Raw genomic sequence first — 21558 nt, forward strand, 5'->3', positions numbered from 1 at the left:
ATGTTACGAAATAACGAGAGATACGAAAGCTAGGTTGCTAACGACTCCATCCGTTACCTTCGATCCGCCATTTTGTTTCGGGAAATCTTTCTACAACTCCAACTCACAATTTATCAAATTTATATTATTTAAACTTTTTGCACCATGGCAAATCTCAAAGAGTCTGAAATTTATGACATCCTCTTCAACGTGGATGTAAGTGATGACGAGGATGATGATGAAATTGAGTCCGAATGGTCTCAAGAATTCGACCTGCCGTACTCGCCAAATATGGGATCTGACAGTGAGAACGACGAGTAAGTATTTTTCAGAAATCTTCTCAAAGTAACATCAAACGATCACATAATGCCCATGATATGTATATTTTATTCAACTTTATTATCTATTTCATTAATATAGTACAAAAAGTTTGTTTTTTTTTGGTTTATAATTGTATTTATGAAGTGCTTGAGTTTGACTAGGACGAGTGAAGTGTTGTGTGTTGAAAATGTAAACAAACATGGAGGTCAGAAGACGGTTAGTTCGGCCACTTGAATGAGATATAGAAATGATTTGTATGTCTTGATTTGATGTGTCGACAGTTTGTATAATAAAATATTGTTCTTTTTTCTTTCTTCTAGCGAGATTCTTATTCCGTGTGAGGACTGTGGGAATGAAACTGGGAGACATGATATGATGCACAAGTCCCTACTCCTACTGATGATACTGACACTGCCACTGCCACAACTAGTTCTGCTTGTCAAAGAAAAAGGTGAGAACTGACCTGATATTTAGTTGTTCTTATAGAGCATTTATATTCATATTGACTGTTTTGTGTTTTCTGATGTATTATTGTTGATATTATGTTATATATTCAGTTTTGGGTCTACAGGAACATTATTTATAGTATTTTTACTCTACTCAACTCTATGTCAAGAAATATTATTCCAGAACTAGTGTGTGATGTAAAAAAGGGAGAGTGATAAAATATTTTGATATTTTATATTTATATGTGTAATTAATTGCTTTCTCCTTTCAGAATTATTTTTCATTTCCTTTGTTTTCAAAGTACTTCTTTTTATTTTAATTCTTGTTATTATTATTTTCTTCAGGCGTTCGGATCATGATGAAATCCCTGGCCCATCACAGCCGAAGAAACTATGTGTGGATGGTGGTCCCGAGAACAAAGTGCCACCTTTTCTCCCTGAGCGAGTCCCTGGTCCACGCCTGCCTGATACGGTGACTCGCTTAGATCACCGAAAATTTTTAACGCCTTTAGATTTTTTTAGTTTGTTTTTTACTCAAGAACTGTTGTCTTTGTTTTGTGAGTGGACGAATGATTATGCGAGTATGTGTGCGGATTCGAAACCGACGTTGTATAAGAGGTGGAAGGATGAACCTGTGAATGTGGATGAAATGTATAGATTTATTGGTTTGTTGATGTACATGAGTTGTGTGAAAGTGGAGCGTGTTACTTTATATTGGTGTGAGGAGACATTGTTGAATGGTTTGTGGGCGCGTCGGTTTTTGTCAATTTGGCGTTATAAATGTCTTATGAGTTTTTTAAAAATAAGTAATTTTAGAACAGAAAATAGAGATGATAAATTATGTAAAGCTAGATTTATGATGGATTATATTCGTAGAAAATGTATGAAATTGTTTCAACCTTATCAGAATATTTCAATAGATGAGAGGATGGTTAAAAATAAGGGAAGGTATAGCTTTAGAATGTATATGAAGGACAAGCCAACAAAGTGGGGAATGAAATTGTGGGTTTTAGCAGATTCAAAGACAGGGTATACACACAATTTTGATGTTTATTTGGGTAAGGTAGGGGGTAATACAACAAATGGTTTAGCTTATAATGTGGTTATGCAGTTGCTTGTTGGCTTGTTCAATCAAGGATATCATTTATATGTGGATAATTTTTATACTAGTGTTCAACTTTTTAAAGATTTGGTTGTGAAGACTGTGAGAGCTTGTGGGACAATAATAGTTAATCGAAAAGGATTTCCAGTTAGTCTAAAGAACGTTAGAGAATGGGAAAAGAGGGTTAAGAGGGGGGAGTTTAGATGGCATAGGGATGGTGATATTTTAGCTTTACAGTGGAAAGATAATAAGACAGTTTCATTTATATCTACAATACATGATGCAAATAAGGAGGCAGTAGTACAACGTAGGAGTAAAGATAATGGGGTTTTCAGAAAATTAGATGTTGCACAGCCTGAATTAGTTAAAGATTACAATAAGAATATGAATGGGGTAGATTTGTCTGATCAACTTATTGGGAAATATAATAGTCTTAGAAAAACACACAAGTGGTGGAAAAGTTTATTTTTTCATTTTATTGACATTGCTAGGGTTAATAGTTATATTCTGTTCAAAGAATATAGAGCTAGGCATAGTGATATTGAAGAATTACAGAGACCAAAACAGTATAATCAGTTAGATTTTACTCTGGAGTTAGCCAGGCAGTTAGGCGGGATAGATGATCTAGAGGGTCCACCACTTGCTTTAAATACAAATTGTAATTGTAAATGTAAAAGTAAATCTAAAGCAAATAGCAGGAATAGTGATAATAATGATATAGATGAAGAAATTAAGTTAATCCATCCAATTTTACCAGATGCTTTTTCAAATTCAAGGGGTGATTGTAGGTTATGCTTAGATAGGGGGAAAGTACAGAAAACTAGACATAGGTGTTTATATTGTAAAAAATGGTTTTGTTTACAGCCGGATAGAAAATGTATGTTGTGGTATCATACAGTTCTTGAGTAAATTATTTGATTTATTATTGTATTTTAAAATGCTCTTTGTTTTTTAAATGTTAAATTGTCTGTATATTTTTATTTTATTTTGTTAAGGTACTGTTACTGTGAAATTAAAATATTTTCGCACTCTGCGAATAATCATTCGTTTTCGCTCTTTGCGGAAAAAAAAATACTATTCGCTCTCTGCGAATACATTTACATATATAAATAAATATATATGTATACTGAAGTCCTTTATTATATTTATCCATGTATTATCAATTGTATCAGTAAGAAGGAACTTGTGTATTTTTTTGGTGTGTATAGTTCAGTCTTTGCACTAAACAAGTGACACACAAGTGAATTTTAAAATAATTATATAATTTTACTTTTGTAATGGAATTATTACCCCAAAACCTTTTCACCATGTTGAAATGTCTTCTTGTATCATGTGTTTAGGTCTGTTGACCAAGATATATCCAAAATATGCCAAAGAAATGCTGACATAAGCAATTTAGAGACATTTTTGTGAACATGTAAAAATTATTGGATTATGCCCCTTGTTTGAGTAAATGTGTGGATACATTTGAGACCCCACCAGATGCTCAATTTATGCATTACATACTTGAGTTTTGCATTAAAGTTGTAAGACATGATGTATTTTTAGAAAATAAACTTGTTTTGATCATAATTTTGAACAGTTATTTTTTTCCTTCTTGGCATTTGCAGAAAATGCAGTTTTTACTTGAAAATTTGAGACCCTACCTTGACACATAAATCATATTTGTGTCCAGGAAAGTGCCTTGAAATTATAAAAAACTTTAAGAATGTGAAACTAAAACATCTGACGAGCAAATTGATATATAACATGCCAGCATTAGCGCACAGTGAGTGAGTTCAGGGTATCCTAATGTACCTGCACCCCCTCCATTCACAATTTTTGCTCAAAACAGTGGAACGTTTGAGAGTTAAATGAAAACTTTACAAGACAAGGATATTTCATTGCCAGTCATAAAACATAAAATTACACGGATACTGACTGTGTTTTCTCTTGCCTATAGAGTCAACATTTAACAACAACAAAAAAGCGAGTGTGTTCTTGTGCAAACAGTGTATATAAGCAGAAACAGAACAGATAAAAGACCGAACACAAACACAGGTACAGGAACTGACTATCCATTTGAAAAAAAAGGGATTAAAATGCTGAGAGTAATAACTGTCAGTAATATCTTTCAGTCACACACACACACACACACACACACACACACACACACACACACAGACAGACACACACACGCAGACAGACAGACACATAAACACAATGAAAGAGAGAGAGAGAGAGAGAGAGAGAGAGAGAGAGAGAGAGAGAGAGAGAGAGAGAGAGAGAGAGAGAGAGAGAGAGAGATGTTTGTTTAGTTTAAAGATTTTTACGGCGCTTACAACACATTTAGGTCATATAAGCGCCAGTAAAAAGGAAGAAAGTGGCATAGGTAAAAGATTATAGATTTACAACTGAAGCAGACAATAAAAAGTAAGACACAGGGGACTTGTACAAATAGGGAACAGATGTAGATTCCAAGAGAATACGGTCATTGTACTTAGTTTGAGATCAACTTAAAGTCCCATCCAGACACAAGCACAGGATCCCTCTAATCACTAAGAGGAACACACTCAAATGCGTACATTACAGTCAAAAAGACATATAACAATACATAACAGAGAGATGATTTACAATGAAAAAAATATCACATCCCAAAACTAGTCAAGGTCTCTGGCCAGGGCTAGGACAAAACCAAGTAAACCCATTCAAAAACAAAGACATAAGGCAACTAGGAAAACAGATTTAAGGGGATAGAAGACACAGCGTGACTTCCAGCCCACCATGGGAGGTCAAAGACCCCATCCAGAGAGAGAGATAGAGAGAGAGAGAGAGAGAGAGAGAGAGAGAGAGAGAGAGAGAGAGAGAGAGAGAGAGAGAGAGGGAGAGAGAGAGAGGGAGGAAGAGAAGAGAGAGAGAGAGAGAGAGAGAGAGAGAGAGAGAGAGAGAGAGAGAGAGAGAGAGAGAGAGAGCATAAATGATTACGTCTGGTTTGTTTTCAGAAGTGAAATGGTGCTTGCGACAATTATTCTATTTGACTGTTTCTCTCTCAGTCTTCTCAGCCAAGGGCCAGGACAAAACCAAGAAATCGCATTTCAAGACAAAGAGAGAAAGCAACTCAGAAAACAGATATAGGGGGATAGAAGACACAGCAAGTAACCCCCTGTCCACTATGGGAGGTCAAAGACCCCACCCAGGAAGGTAAGACAGCTAAACAAAACAAAACATTCCGTCAGAAGCATACATGGAGCATCAAATCAAACACACTTGTGGAGTGTCGGTTTTATTTCGTTTAAGACAATGCTTAATACTCTACAAATACAGTATAATTACATAGGACCACTGTATCTTTTCATACAAAGATAAGAACTGTCTTTAAAAAAAAACACACAAAAAAAAACAAATTTAGTTAGCTTAAAAGAGAAACATTGCATCTGAAACAATATTCTTTCAAAGATGATACTGATGTCGATTACTTATGATGATGATGATGATGGAAAAAAATAACTATGCAACGGTTCCTTTAAAATATAAACCTCTATCAATTCATGTTCTGAAAAACAAAAAGCTGAACGAAACAGCTGAAAATGCCACAGATTTAATAAGTACATATGTGTCAGTGCATGACATTATCAGTCAGAAGGTGAAAATTTTGGATTAGCATTTTTTTTTTTGCATTGGAAAATGCTCCCCAGACCATTTTTATATTTATTTGAAATAAATCGGGTGATTTTTCACGAAGTTATGGTCAGATGTATGGGAAAGGTATCCAGCAACTTTTTATCAAATTTCATACTTTTTCAACTTGACTGTTGTAAAAAATATTTAGAAGTAAAATCAAGCTTTGATATTTCCCGAAGATGTACAAAAAGTGTTGATTTAATCATTTATGACAAGAACTCATTTATGATTTTTAAAAATTGACCTTCTAACTAAACTCGGCAATATCTCAGTTCAAATCTTTTCACCATCCGACTGATTATGTCATTCACTGTAACATATAACATACTACAGTAAATTAAAGTATAAAATGAAAACAGAACACAAAAAAATCACAGAACATGTAATCATATCGATGAACAATGAACAGATCGATAAAAATAAAAATGAAATCTGTTAAATCTACGGAATAAAAGAATTGGGTATATTGATTAAAAATATTTTAATATAATTCTCAAAAAATAAAAAACCAACGTAAAATGTTATCCAACAACAACAAAAGCAACCAACTGAAATTCAAAACTCAAGGAAACGATAATTAAAAAAACAAAACTCCAAAGAACTCAAACCAGTTTTTTAAATATGAAATGTGTTAAAGCTATCAGAATTGAAACCAAAAAATCTCAACAGCAACACAAAGCAAAATAAAAAGAATTCAAAGAAATTATATTAGATTAAAAAAAACCATGAGTTGTGAATATTTTGTTACGCTACTGGGATCAGTCGGTGATTACATATTTTTATATTATTTGCAATACATATGTACATATATAAATAATGCATGTAAAAAAAATAATCACAAAATGGTAAAGAAATAATCATGATAACTTGCAGAAAGTTTTTTTTTGTCTCTTCGATTTTTCACAAGTTTATAAGTAATATATTATTTATGGCAACTTAGAAAATTTATCGAAAAAAAATTACCTCTGATTGCAGGCTTTTGTACAATTATAATTATGGCTAACTATCTGCATTAAAAAAATATATATAAACAGGTAAAAAACAAAACAAAACAATCAGCTGAACGGTTTCCCAAACAAGTGCATCAACAAGAACTGAAATTATATTTAAAACAGAAAAACTAACAATAACGATAAAGCTGATGCATATATTATTTAAATGTGAAAAATATCAACAGATGATTTTATCAAATAGTAACCAGTGTTGTCAACGATGGTGTTATATATAGCTGCCAACATAACATGATTCCCATAGTAGGTGCAACGTATAAAGCCTGCTGGTCAACATTTTAACGTCCTTGAAATTAAAATCTCTTTGTAAAGCACTCTTCAACTTATCTTTAAAATAGGCAATTATTTACAGCTGAATCCCCGATTCCCAAGAGCAACTTTATTGCAACTTTTGTCCTCTTAAGAAAGATGTGGAAAATGTTTTTCCACGTGGTCAAATATGATGTTCATTTCTTTTTAAAGGTTTTACATTTAGGTCAATTCAGGGCCAGTAAAAAGGAGGAAAATGGGCGTGGGGGGGGGGGGGGGGGGTGTCTAGATTTACAATTAATAGCACACAAGAAAAGTTAGACAAAGGGGAATGCTACAAATAGGGAATAGATTTAGATTCCAAGAGCATACTACCATTGTGCATAGTTTGAGATCACCTGAGAGTCTCATTCCAGCCACAGGCACAGGAACCCACCAAGAGGAAAACACTCAAATGCTTACAATGTAAGTTACATTATGCAATCAAAACAACAAATATAACAATACCTGAATGTACTTCAAATATATTTTTGTTTCCCTCTCAGCCAAGGACTCCGACAAGGGAAAGGACAAAACCCAAGTAATCTCATTCCAAAACAATGACAAAAAGCAAGTTGGAAAACAGATATAGGGGTATAGAAGACACAGCAAGTGACCTCTCTGCCCAGAGGTCAGGAGCCCCACCCAGAAATATGATGTTAAATATGACAGTTGTGACCAGTGGTCTCAAAGTGGTACCATGTTACACAGCGGTGAACTTAAAATCAAAGGTAACGTTTAAATCTACCTATTTCCCTCTCAGCAAAAGACCCCAGACAGGGTCAGGGTAAGACCAAATGGCCCCATTCCAGAAGAACACAAAGCTGCATGAGAAACCAAAGATATGAGGGCGTATAAAAGATAGCAAAAGTGTGGACGGTGAACCCAGGATGGTCGATGTTCCCTCGCATCTTGGGGAATTCCACCCACTGCGAATTCTCCATCTCTGTCCGTAGTGAGACCAAATTTGAATGTACGAGTAAATATTTACAAAACTCGAAATCAATGAGAGTAATAATGTATAGTTAACTGGGAGTTCCAGTTTGGTGGGCATTATTTCATTTTCATAGTCTTAACTGAACAATGTTATTTAAAGTTAGAGGTGGTATGTCAAAGCTATTCACAGCAATATCATACTAATGATTGTTCTGACTGACAGATAATATAGTGTGCGATATGAGGACTTGTCATTTGCGATTTACAATTAGAATTTAGAGGAACACAAAGATTTCTTGCACCAGGTGATTCAGTAAGCTGTGAAAAAAAAATTAAAATTAATTCACATTCTCCATAAGAATAATACATAATGATATTTGTATACATATGACATATTCCAGAATGACTGAAATAGTTATGGCAGATATTTTAAGGTAAAAAAAAGGTTCCGAAAAAATAAAAATAGAAGTAAAAAAAATAAAAATCTAATGTTGAAATAAGCAAGAAATACTTGCGATAAGTACATACTGTAAAAAAATATTGGTGGAATATATTCGACAATAATAAGAATCTATTTTTGGCCTTTGCAGAAAAAAAATGTTTTATTCATGAAAAAAGGTTGAATTTGAAACTTAACAAACAAAAATTAACAAATAAATAAATAATTCTGGCATCCCATGCAAACGCCATCTACACTGTGATGACTTTATTCAAAGGCAAAGTTATCCCTCAAAAACTATAGCTCGTGGAGCTTGAATTTATTCTGGTTTATGTAGCACTAGATAGGCAGTATAACAGCTTTCTACCCCTTAAAGATCCTGATAGCTCAGTAGATAAAACTTTTGCTTCACAAGCAAAAGGACCAACATGGCTAACAACCTCAACACAAGAAAAAGTGTAAGATTGCTTGTCAAAAAGAGAGAGATTTGGAGAAAAAGTGTAGAATGTCAAAATGGAACCCTTCAGTCATCTCACTCCCTGTCGTTCAGTAACAATGGAGGTAAATAATTCTTGCAACAACTTTGTGAGGGGAAAAACTTCAGAAACGTCAAGAAAAATTGAAAATAAAATTATGAAGCAATGCAAACAAACCACTTAAATCTATCAAAACTTTCTAAAACGTATTGTGTAGGTAGCATGAAGAATGCAAAAAAAAAAAAAAGTATGAAAAACAGGATTAAAACAATTTTTATTTTAACATGTTAAGACGAGTCTCATGAAAAACGTACAATCTTGAGAGAAAAAGCATACCAAAAAAAAATCTTTCAAAGGTTGAAAAAAAATCATACAGTTGGTAGTCCTAGACCAAGTTTGACTCCAAATTGAATCAACGTAATGTTACTCAAGTACAGAACGTCTGAGCCAGCGTCGGACAAGTCACTGATAACTACATTAATAATAATGCCAGAAAGAAGATTTTAAAAAGGAACCATGTCTCAAAGACAAATACCATACTGCCAGTCATCAAAGGAATCAACTAGCTTATATCAAGTCAAGTGAAAAACTGCACACAAATAAGTGGGGAGGGAGAGGGAGGGAAGGAGGGGGGGGGGAGAGAAGAGAGAGAGAGAGAGAGAGAGAGAGAGAAGAGATAGAGATAATAGAGAGAGAGAGAGAGAGAGAGAGAGAGAGAGAGAGAGAGAGAGAGAGAGAGAGAGAGAGAGAGAGAGAGAGAGAGAGAGAGAGAGAGAGAGACTATGGAAATGGGTAAAAGAAACAGCATGAGTTGGCATAACACCTCAAGTGGAGTAGAAGGCCCTTAACCAAACGATGATACGATTGTAACCATAAAATGTAAATATTTTGCATATATCGAACTGTTAACGGAGAAAGCAAGCACTTTATCATGGTGACTTGTTGGAAAAGATGAAAGATACAATCACAAGCCATGTGTACCTAACAACAATCTCATAAATCTTCATTATTTACATTTATGTAACAATGATACATTTGTTTATATATATATATATATATATATATATATATATATATATATATATATATATATATATATATATATATATATATATATATATATGTGTGTGTGTGTGTGTGTGTGTGTGAGTGTATAATGTGTTTATAGCCTTATTACTGTGTAGTCTGCTCAAAGTCAACAGCTAAGCACAGTAAAACTTGAATTGTTTTCACCCAATGTGCACATATTTGCAGGTCTAATAACCAAACATAATTTTGGGCTTGTTTTATTTTTGTTATAATGGACGATATTTTGTATCGGTTTTGGAGTATGTATTTCCCCTCCAATAATGAGATCATAACAATTTGGGATGTCAGACTAGTAAATAAGTACACGTTGGTTTCACTCATTTTCAATACAATGTTCGAAGTACATATCTGTATGACTCATGTCACAAGTGAAGGACAAATGGCACTTCAAAGTCAACAATTTATTAGTTAAGTTGTGAGGCTACAACTCTATCAATTGTATTCATATGTGTGGATTGCCTTCAGTGATATCAAAAACCAAAAGCGGATAAAACAAACAAGTCCAGCATTACCTATCTTCACCTTTTTTCTCTTTACTTTGCTTATTCATGTTTCTAACCGTTTGGTTGGGTTATTTTTAAAGGGTAATCGAATATGTTTAAAGCAGTGCTCTTGTCATCAACCATGATGTTTCTAACCGTTTGGTTGTGTTTTTTTTAAAGGGTAATCGAATATGTTTAAAGCAGTGCTCTTGTCATCAACTATGATGTTTCTAACCGTTTGGTTGTGTTTTTTTTAAAGGGTAATCGAATATGTTTAAAGCAGAGCTCTTGTCATCAACTGTCTTTATATATTGGTTTTATACCAGGTACTGGAGGAGAGGCAGTTTCCCCGAGGAATAGTGGGACAATTTATTTATGCGTATGTGCAGAACAAAATGTGTGATCGGTAAAAGAGGACCTGCCAGATGTCTATTCCTGGGTTGTTTTACCCATTTTTGATATACAATTGAAAAAAAGGACCCATTCCTTTTTCAAAGTTGAAATGAAAGTTTAAAATATTTCAAAAAATATTTTTTCGTTATTGTCTCATGTAATTGTCCCCCTTGTTATATAATAAAGTTAAGTTTCAATACACAGTACAAAAAATATAGCTTATTATTTATTTGAAACAGTTGGACCTGTGCACATGTATTTTGAGTCATTTGTCACTTCAGATTGTCAACATCTTCTTTTCATTTTGCATTTTCATGCAAATCACCGTTGATTGACCAACTTTTTAAAGTTACATAATCGTCTCCTGCTCATAAATTTTACAAATTCTGAATCCTCATATTTCAAGCTTTAAAATGATATATGACACTTATTTATGGATAAAAGATCAAAACTGACCAAAAAAATGGGCCTGTCAAAGTAGATGATTTCAGATCTAGTCTGTTTTCTGCCTTATGTAGAATTCCAAGGGCATACCACCAATTTACTTAGTTTGAGATCATATAAAAGTTTCATCCAGAAACCAGTACAGGACCCCACTAAGAGGAATACACTCAGAGCAAAAAATATAATTGTCAGTACATACTAGAGAGATGGTCTACAAGGGAAAAAAATATCACCTCCCAAAACTAACACTAAACATTAGACTTGTTTCCCTCTCAGAGTCTAGTATTTCCATTACTATTTTCCATATGAAAATAAGTAAAAGTATACGCCAGTAATACAAACCAGATGTTTATGGCAAAATTCAGGGACTGGAGCAATGTGTATTAATTCCTTTTATCAGTTTTTTACTGTCGACGGATAAAATAATAAGAATATACAATGATTAAAAATGAATTTACTGTGCAGCACGTGTTCCTAGTCCTTCCTCAAACTAAATATTGAAGACGAGGTACATATGAAATTTGTACAATGAAAATAAGGAAATTTATAAATTTCAGATATTAAGATTTGCATGACGAATCGGTGAAAACGAGGAATAAGAGGATGAGGAATGTGTACTGCACTGTAATTGTCAATTCCAAGTAAAATATTCCACAAAAACCTGGTTTAATTTGCAACCATTGTTGTTTTTTTCACAATAATAAAAAGAAATCAAGTATATAATAATATACATTTTGCAATCGTTTCAGTCATAAATATTGAAATATTTTCCAACTCCTTACCCCGTGAGATTAAAAGCATTTATATATTTTCTTCATCAATCACGATTAAAGATTTTTAAATATTGCTAAAAATGATTGTTTCAATTATACAAGAATGCAATATAAATCAAAAATGACTTTGCATCATCTAAAAATTAAATCTACTTATAATGATTATCATTAACGACTATAGGTCCATGGTAGGCGACTCACAAATATTAATTTGACATGACTTGAGATTTTCATTTTCATAAAAGAAAACAAGAAAACAAAAACCAAACCCAAAAAACCCCCCAAAACAACAACAATTACAATGACCACTGAAAGGGAGCAAGAGATTAATCAAACGTCACTAAAGGAAAAAAATGATATTACCATTTAATGTTCAGTGTACAAAATTCGCAGGAATGGAGAAGGTCAATGCAATGGTAAAAAAGAAGAGATGAAACTGGATTGGGCATGTATTGAGAAAGGAAAATGGGTTTGATTGTGATATAGCGATGGGATGGACACAGGAGGAAAGAGGAGAAAAGCACACCCAAAAACAACATGGTGCAGAACGGTGGAGAAGGAAAAAAATGATGTTGGCATTTACTCCTAGCAGCGAGCAAGAACTAAAGCAAGGGACTGGAGGGAATGGAGGGAAACTGTTCAGGCCTTATGTACCTCATGGAACTGAAAAAATGAAGGTTAAGGTTAAGGTAAAATGTTTTGTTTTGTTTTTAACGGTTTTACGGCGCTTGCAACATATGAGGTCATATCAGCGCCAGTAAAAAGGAAGAAAATGGGATAGTGAAAAGTTCTAGTCTAGAATTACAATTAAAGCACCCAAGAAAAGGTATGACCGAGGGGAATTTGTTCAAATAGGAAACAGATGTAGATTCCAAGAGCACACAGTCAAAATACTTAGTTTGAGACCACCTAAAAGTCTCATCCAGACACAAGCCCAGGTCCCCACTAAAAGGAATACACTCAAATGTTTTACAAATCATATATAATATAAAGAAAACATAATACCGTGCATAACAGAGAGATGATTTACAAGGAAAAAAATATCATCTCCCAAAACTAACCATACATTTGACTGTTTCCCTCTCAGCGTGGAGGACCAGGAAAAAAAACAAGTAATCTAATTCCAAGACAAAGACAGAAAGCAAGTTGGAAAACAGATATAGGTGGATACAAGACACAGTAAGTACCTCCCTGCCCACTACGGGAGGTCAGGAACCCCACCCAGTTAAGGTAAGATACACAATTGTGGAGAGTTATGTAATATATCTAATTTCAAATGATGCATACTTTTTTTTTCCTGAGCAAAAGAAATTGACTATATGGACTGTTGTCTTATATCATAGTACGTGACAATAAAAACATCTCTGGCAAACTCATAAAAATATAGTATACATAAAATTCACCAGTATCTGATTGTCCCACGACTTGGATTTTGTTAAAATCTAGGATGCAGTTGATCTTAAAAATGTTAAAAGAACAAAAAGCCCCATCTATGAGCTGCAAAAAAAGTAGTTACTAACTATTATTAACATTACAAGAAATGCCCTGCTTATGATCACATTTGTTGTAAATGTATCCATGCACATTGCACTAATGATTTTCATTCATCGACTTTCAAACTCGTTTTCATTTCAAACTTTGGTCACACCTACTCAAATATTATAAATGAACTTTGCTAATAATTAATGTGGTCACTTAAACAAAACTATATCGGATTAGGAGAGAGTGTCAATTGTAAGCCATAAATCTAGTTCATTTTCTAATTCACACTTTTAATTTTCCTCTTATTTGTGGGGAAATTGGGCACTCTTTTTAACACTATTATATCATTATCATATGCAAGTATCATTATTAAAAGTGGATGAAAGCGGTCAAACCCTTTCAGTGGTCATTACAAAACACTATATGACATAATAATGATGAATATAACATATTCTCAGCAGTTATGCATGGCATCACAAAACTGTTTTAAAAAAAAATTATTTTAAAAAAAATAAAAAAAATACGGCACAGCACATCAAACTGACATTATGTCAAAATTCACTCGATAAAGAAAAAGTAGTCCTTCAAAGCCATTGGGCTCATGGAGCTGGAGTTTATCCCGATTTCTATAGCAAGAAATGGACAATAGCAATTGCTTGCCACCTCCTATGGATAGGACACAAGTCTATCCCAAATAAAGTACTTTTTGATAGATCCAAAAGACCCAACTACCCAATCACTGCTGGGTGGACAGGGAGGGTCAATAAAAAAAAATCTACTGCATTCAGGATTGATCTCCATCCCTTTGAGTGTGAAGCGAGTGCTCTATCAGCTGAGCTATCAGGACCCCATTTGATAAAGAAATGTGAATTTACGGTCAAAGTGATTAAAACTAGGAAATGCATTATTTTTTTGAAGTTTGTGGAATAAGAATCACTCTCCTCAATGAAGACAGTAATTTAAAGTCAAAGTTTGTAACTAAACTGAAGCTTAATGTTCAATTTTGAAAGGAGATTCACAAAGACATAATGCCACTTTGTGGTGATTAGTCACTAATGGTATAAACATTTTTTTTAAAATATATTTAAAAAAGGAAAATACTAGTGGTCATGGCCATTAGAAATATTGGAAAGACGATTTGACTTGATAGCACTGATTAGGTTCCTTGCAACCAAAACAGAGGCTTGATGTCGCATGTCATACACCGACTCCTGGGTCTGCGGCAGAAATATACAATTTTTAAGCCCTTGAAACATTGCCTTCAAAGGGCAGGCCACCTGGTTGCAGTCATTCAGTCCAGCTGCTTTGATGTGACCATCCCGAAGAGCTTCGTACAGAGCGATATAGTCCACAGCCAACTCTTCGCTTTGAGAGGCGATGAGAATAGCATCCTTCTTCATTTTTCTGAAAGACTCCTGTGAAAAAATACTGTCAGATTCTGCACCAGTTGATCCACATACACAAATGATATCCGATCGGGTAATGAGTTGGTCAAAAGACACCATATCAAAATTCCTAATTCCATTTCCCTGGGAACCACCACTTTTGAAAACTTCTGATTCATCAGAGGATCCATCTGATAAACTCTCAATACCATCAGCACCAACGTCTGCGGCTAACACGCTAGAAATACCAAGATTTTTCAACAATTTGGCTACATTAGTGCCAGTGTCTGTTAGACCATATATTCCGAATGTTTTCTGGGTTATAGATTTCCAAGTAAGACAATTTGTATTCACTGGTTTTCCATTGCTGTACTGAAAAGCCATCTGCTCTTCCGACATTTGTCTCATCATTTGGGGTCGACCACCAATCGGTTTGATTCCATTCAACATCAGACAATTGTTTTCAATCTCTGTGTCATGTGATATTGATAATGATCTACAGAGGGTCTTGCGTTCCTCATCTGAATTTCAAAAAAGAGAAAGAGAGAGAGAGAGAGAGAGAGAGAGAGAGAAGAAAGAGAATTACCAACTGGTCTGAAAGTTGAATATAAATGATGACAAATTATGATTTAATTCAATAGCATTGGTGGAAAAGAATGAAGTAAAACTGTAATTGAAATTTTAAAAATGAAGAAAGAAAAAAAACAAACAAAAAACAACCCCCAAAACCCCCCCTAAAACTCCAACAAACAACAACTAGTAACATATTGTGCATTTCAAAGACAAGCACATCAGACTTTCTCATTGACTGCTATCTTGATAAAGATAACAATAACAGCAATACAGCAGAGTGCTGGTAATTGTAGTCAGTCTCACAAACTAGGTCAAAAGGTTTGCATATTATTATTAAAAACTCAGTGTCTCTTATCACTATCTAGACGTGTAGATGAACCAGGAATGCGTACTGATATAATTTTTAACAAAAGTCAAAGAGAAAATGCTCTATAACTAATAACTATAATAGAAGCTATTGACGGAGTTGTGCTAAAAAGACAGAGATTGAAGCGAGTCATTAGTTTCCTAAATTAAAATGGTTGTCTTAATTGATTAGTTTTAACAGGGTTTTTGAAAGAGTCCAATTTAAATTGCTTCAAACTTTAACACTGTGAAAGAATAGATTTCACATATTTTTAGACATAAGATAGTTGTTTGAAAAAAGGAAGCCTGTAGTAAGTAGACTCATACATAGAATACATCGAAAATTATGCTAGTGTAATATTCCTTCATTTGATCAAAAAAATTTTTTTCAGAGGTGATTTTCGGAATATAGAATAAACATGATCCAATTAATCGTATCAAGAAAGATTTTTTTTTTTAACCCAGAAAGATGCAGTAATCTGATTAAAAGAAATGAATGAATACAAACTTTTACCTTTTTTTTCTTTCAAAATAATTATTGTTTGTGAATGGCCATGAACAATCTAAGTCTAAGAGTCCAGAAAATAACCTCAACTTTTATCATATATTTTAGAGAAGGGGATTACTGATTTGCTGATATATCAATGATTTAGTGGTAGTTTTAAGATTGTGAAAGGCACTGTTGGTCAGAAAAATTATTATTTTGAATTCACAATAAACAATTTTTCATTTATTTTTCAATTCTAAGTTATCTCGAGTAACACAATTAATCATTTTCAAATTTTATATTGTAGATTAAACTACTGTGTAAGTACAGAAACGAAATTAAATCTCTCACCAGTGACAGAACTTTTGATAGTTAAGAGCACAAGGGCAACAGTAAGATCAGCTAAGTTTTGTGCAGGTTGAAGTGGGCATGTAATGACTTTGATGCCTTTGGCATGGCATTCTTTCACATCGATGTGGTCAACTGATTCTGAAATGGTGGCTATCACCTTCAGCTGAGGTCCTGTTACAGAAAAAAGGAGAAAATGTATTATGGCGCATTTGCCAATTAAAGAAAAATAATGATAAATTAAAAACACATCAAATATTTAATGTGACAGGTGAATACTTACAAAACAAATGATAAATAGCAAACGAAAGTACTATGTGTTATAATCAATAACAGATTTGAATTCAACAATAATAAAAAATGAAAGTAAAGCAGCTTTACAATAAAATGATATATTTAACAAGTAATGTTTTTAACTTGAACCCATCTTAAACCGAAATAAAATACTATTTAACAGTGATCTAGAAAAAACAACACAAAAAAACTGACACTGAATTCCACCTTTGAAATTTGAAGAGAAATAATTATGTTTATCTCTGATATCACATTTTAAGATACATGACTGTTACTGTTATAATACTATTTGTAAGCTACAACCACAGCAATTATGCAACCTAAGATGATAATGATGTAAAAGGTTCTGCCATCAAATTTAGACTCACTGATACAATGTCAAATACGTGGCAAATGAATTTCCATCCTGAAAAATGCTCTTAGATGTCAATATCCACCAAGAAAAACACTGTGAGCTTTGATTACAAAATGTTGGGCCAAACACTTAAACATGTAGTAAATAATATTACATACTTTGGAGTCCACTTAAATAATACCCTGCAGCAGGAACATCATATTCGCTGTATTGCGATAAAGGCCTACAAAACAATAAATTTCATCAAAAGATATCTTCACCAATGTCCCGAAAAGACAAAGGCACAGGCATATATTCAACCTATGAGACCTTTATTAGAGTATGCTTGTACTGCATTGGATCCCTACAAGATTAAGGACATACAAGCCATTGAAAACAGTACGTAAGAGGGGAGCTGCAAGATTTTCCACAAATTGTTGCAAGACGGAACTGAGGTGTGTAACAGCAGTTCTTGACTTACTAAGATGGCAAACACTCCAGTCTTGTCAAGAGAATGCGCGCATACATCTATTTTTTTTTAAAGTCAAAAGTAAACACTAAGCTAGAAACATTCCATTCTGCATTAACAATTTTAAAAACAGATATTCAACGCAGCTTCACCACATCAACATATTCACCAGCCATTTGCAAGAACAAACAACATTTTCCCTCGAACAATATGCGAATGGAACAAACTACCATATGACATAATAAGACATCACGCACAGTGAATCACAGACCCCATATCATTTCTGGGACCCCCAAACTAAAACATCCGTCAACAAAATTGAACAGAAAAAAAGCATCTTTAGTGGACGGAAGATAAAATAAATTAAAAACGTTCTTTAAAAGTCGATTGGACAGACCACAATTCCAATAAAAAATTTACTGAAGAAGGAGGAAAATTCTGTCATTCCCCATTCAAAAGTTAATGCACATAATAATTCATATTTTCCCTATAACTATCCACATGAGGAATACACTGGAACAGGAAATCAAGACAGCCAAAAACACAGAAGAGTTTTATAAGCTTTTATAGAGATGAAACAGGCACCCCCAATGCCTTGGCAGCAGCGGCATCTGTAATAATGATGTCCTAGCTTGGTAGGCATATCATTTTAAAAATAAAAGACATGAACACGCCATCTATGAACATCCCATTTGCTAAACGAAGTTGTAACTTCAAGGATTGAATTGATTACTTCATTTGATATTTGATAAATACGGACTTGAGACCAAATGCTACTTATTTGTTGGATTTCCCCCTTTTTTTATAGCTACTGATCAGCATTAGTCACTTTAACATTCACTAATCATGTAATTATTTCGTTTTCTAAAAGCTAACTGTAGTATCAATTTACCAAATTAACGTCATTAAAAAGGGTAGATTGTTAGGTTGTAAGTTAATAGGCCAATGTTGAAGTCTCCAAAGCTAATATTAATATGATTAAAAGTAAACAAAGTAAACAACAAAAAAAACAACTGTTTTGAACCGAGGAATTGTCAACCAGGTTGCCAATTATGAAGGCCAAAATTTACTGAACTTTTACACAAACACTGACCCCTTTCTAAGTGATGAACTCCAGTAAAAAAGACATGTATTTACTTTTTTTTCCCGTTCAGCAGGAGATTGGAAAATATTCTGAGGGTTTACAACATACTGAATTCCGTAAATATATGGACAATTGGCAACCTTGTACAAAATTACTGTTGGACCCTTTGTCAAACCCATCAGTGTTTGAGTAGCTGTGTCAAATAAATCTAATGGGAACTACTTTGTATTACAATTACAATGGTGTTCTATCCAAAATAGTAACAAGCAATCATTAATTTCAGTTAAAAGCACTAAAGAAACTGGGATAAATCAAAACCATGAGCCTTATAAATTTGAAATGGTAATAACTTTCACTTAATCTACTAGTAATACTTTCAAAAACCAACGAAATTGATTTAAATTTTCATTATGAAACGTCTTACCTGCAGCAATCATTACATGAGCATCAATGACATCACCAGGCATGCAAAGAATGGCTTCTGCACCAACAACGCAATGAATTAGTTCTCCCCTAGGGGCTGCTTGCTCAGAATCCCAGTGCTTCACATCGCATTCTTGCAGCAAAATGTCAACTCCTCTCTGGGGAATCCGACGAGTTATGTACACTGAGGGACGAGATGCCATCTTTGCTAAATTCTATCAAAAAGGCAAGAAAGCTTTGAAAAGCTTTATCAAAACAATTCCATTGACTATTCAAACTCCTCAGTGAACTTTTGATAGCAACACTCTGATGCTAGCTCTATTTGCTCCTTAAATCAATATCCATTGAAATGATGCCTGGATGCAGGGTATTAATTTCCAAAAAGAGAAATCCGTCTTATGCAAAATGCAAAGATTGTGTTTAGATCGCTTTGATAATTTTTTTAGAAGTTGTAGGATGTTTGATCTCTGATGTGATGTTGAGAATCTCTGATGACTTAGCCGTGTGAGCCTCTTGCATTAAATGATGGTAACCTGCAATACAAAAATACAATTTAATTCCATACATAACAAAATAAGATAGTTTTTATAATCCGGAAATGTCTCTCACTACTGAAATCATCCTGATTAGTTAGATTACCCAATTTGACCACCCAGTAAGTGGATTTAAGTTTTCTCCCCATGATTTGGAATGCTTAAAGCACATTGACATGAAAATAAGATCTCTCTAGAAAAATGACCATGAAAAGGGTTCATCTAAAAGCATGAAGGGTTGTCTTATTACTCTTTTTTTTTCATTTTATATCTATATTTGTCCAATTTATTTTTGCTGGTATAGCCCCGTTTCACCTAACATCATTAAAAAACCAATGTTTCAACCTCTTCCTAACCACCTCTAGTAAACAGCTGATTTAATTCCTTGCATTATAGTCAGTATGAGTCTGTCATCATCTAAATCAGTGCTGATGGCAACAAAAAGTGAAAAAGGAGGAAACATTTTTAACGATTGCCTTAAATTGCCCCATTTTTAACAGCACTAATCCTCATTTTTGAGCAAATGAGATCATAAACTATCATTGATATTCTAGCTAACTTCTGGGGAGTGAGAAACTGCATCAATTTGTCCCACCACACATCGAGTCTCTCACTGCCAGCACATTTGACTGGGAGAAATGTAGCACATTTGACTGGGAGAAATGTAATTTTTTAAAAAGAGGAAACTCCTCCTCTGACTCCAAGATCGTGGATTTCTACGGATCTGATCCGAGGAAAACCATCAGCACTGCTAAATTATCCCATCAAGGCACTTGGTCAATGAAAATCACAGTGTGGTACTGTCTTAGTAGAGAACTATTAATTGTTAAATGGTTGTAACAAAAGACACCCAAGATGATTTCATTTGGGCAATGTGCCATCAATGCTCTGCCTTGTTCCATAAGTAAAAAAGGTTTTATAACAGGCGAGGTGAGAATGCTGATGCAAGCATAGACATATGTTTGACACATTATCCAATACCCTTTGAATTTGCTGATATTGTGCAAAGTTTCACACCTCGGGAAATGATAACGTTACAGGTACACATTGATGCTGGTGCACAGAGTGCAGGATCTAATAACATCTGTGGTCCACTCACAGTCAGAGCACCTAATAACACATACTATGCTCTGATGTGGCAGGAAGTATGGCAAAAACAGAAAATAATTTCAACCTAATCCGGATTCAATCTCAGCCCTTTTTACATGTGAGCAAGTGCTCTAACAATTGAGCAATCAGGTCCCCCAAAACAGATGTATGGTTCAGACGAATTAGTCCTGATTGATCAGAAAAGGCTGCGGCTATTCGGAAAGCCTTCCCTGGCAGTAAATTGCAAATTCATTTTAGTTATTGACAATTACATACAATTGATGCAAATGAAAATAACAATATTGTTATATTAACTATCAACAAGCAGTCTATACCTGTGTTATTTGACAAGAAAGACAAAATCATTGATTAATTGGAAGTCTAGATAGAAATTAGTAAATGAGGTCAAAATGAAAAGCTTTTCTAACAATTTTATACGATGTCCAAATATAATCAGGACAAAATAATTCTGAGAGTGTTAGACAAGCAACAATCCTTCAACAGTACGAAGTAAGGGTATCAGCTGGGTCAGTCTGAAAGGGTAAAATAGAATTTCTTCTGAACTCTTCTTCTGCTTTCTTTCAGTTCCACAGTTCCACCATTTACTTTACCAACTGTCCGTACTGTCTCCCTCCTGTGTTTGCGCAAGCACATTAAACTTCAAGATACTTTTGGGCACGTACATTGGAGTTTGAGTCCGAATAACCACGCGAGGCTATTGAGACTCAAGTCTGAATTGCCACTTCGGTCGGAAAAATAAATTCTGTTCTTTGGGATTTAGTCCCGATTTCCTGGGTTTCCTAGGGACGTTCTAGATTCTAAGGTCCAACTGTAATTTACACATAGGATACTGAGTAAAGCCTGCAGTTGGCGT

General features: G+C 34.2%; 2 protein-coding genes across 3 annotated transcripts in view; one reads left to right on the forward strand and one right to left on the reverse strand.

Annotated features, from left to right (window-relative positions):
- LOC144970772 (uncharacterized) lies at positions 1-3427 on the forward strand. Its single transcript, XM_078910778.1, has 3 exons — positions 1-296; positions 621-751; positions 1092-3427. Exons 1-3 carry the CDS (start codon positions 145-147, stop codon positions 1220-1222), a joined length of 414 nt encoding a protein of 137 aa, XP_078766904.1. The 5' UTR covers positions 1-144; the 3' UTR covers positions 1223-3427.
- A 6514-nt stretch (positions 3428-9941) lies between these two features.
- LOC144970765 (glyoxylate reductase/hydroxypyruvate reductase-like) overlaps positions 9942-21558 on the reverse strand; it is a 15549-nt gene continuing 3932 nt past the window's right edge. For both annotated transcript variants that reach the window (XM_078910762.1, XM_078910763.1), the window contains exons 2-4: positions 19064-19595; positions 16462-16632; positions 9942-15226 (exon numbers count right to left, since the gene is read on the reverse strand). In XM_078910762.1, coding sequence (XP_078766888.1) covers positions 14421-15226; positions 16462-16632; positions 19064-19265 — 1179 coding nt within the window. In that variant the 5' untranslated portion in view covers positions 19266-19595 and the 3' untranslated portion in view covers positions 9942-14420. The remainder of the gene's footprint in view (positions 15227-16461; positions 16633-19063; positions 19596-21558) is intronic.

The sequence above is a fragment of the Berghia stephanieae genome, chromosome 4 (assembly GCF_034508935.2).
Source record: "Berghia stephanieae isolate SIO BIC M18660-M18661 chromosome 4, UCSD_Bste_1.3, whole genome shotgun sequence".
In the NCBI taxonomy this organism is placed as follows: Eukaryota; Metazoa; Mollusca; class Gastropoda; order Nudibranchia; family Aeolidiidae; genus Berghia; species Berghia stephanieae.

Coding starts and splice junctions, on each gene's coding strand:
- LOC144970772 (XM_078910778.1), top strand. CDS start 145: ATGGCAAATCTCAAAGAGTCTGAAATTTATGACATCCTCTTCAACGTG. Junction 297..620: donor TCTGACAGTGAGAACGACGA/GTAAGTATTTTT, acceptor TCTTTCTTCTAG/CGAGATTCTTATTCCGTGTG. Junction 752..1,091: donor TCTGCTTGTCAAAGAAAAAG/GTGAGAACTGAC, acceptor TATTTTCTTCAG/GCGTTCGGATCATGATGAAA.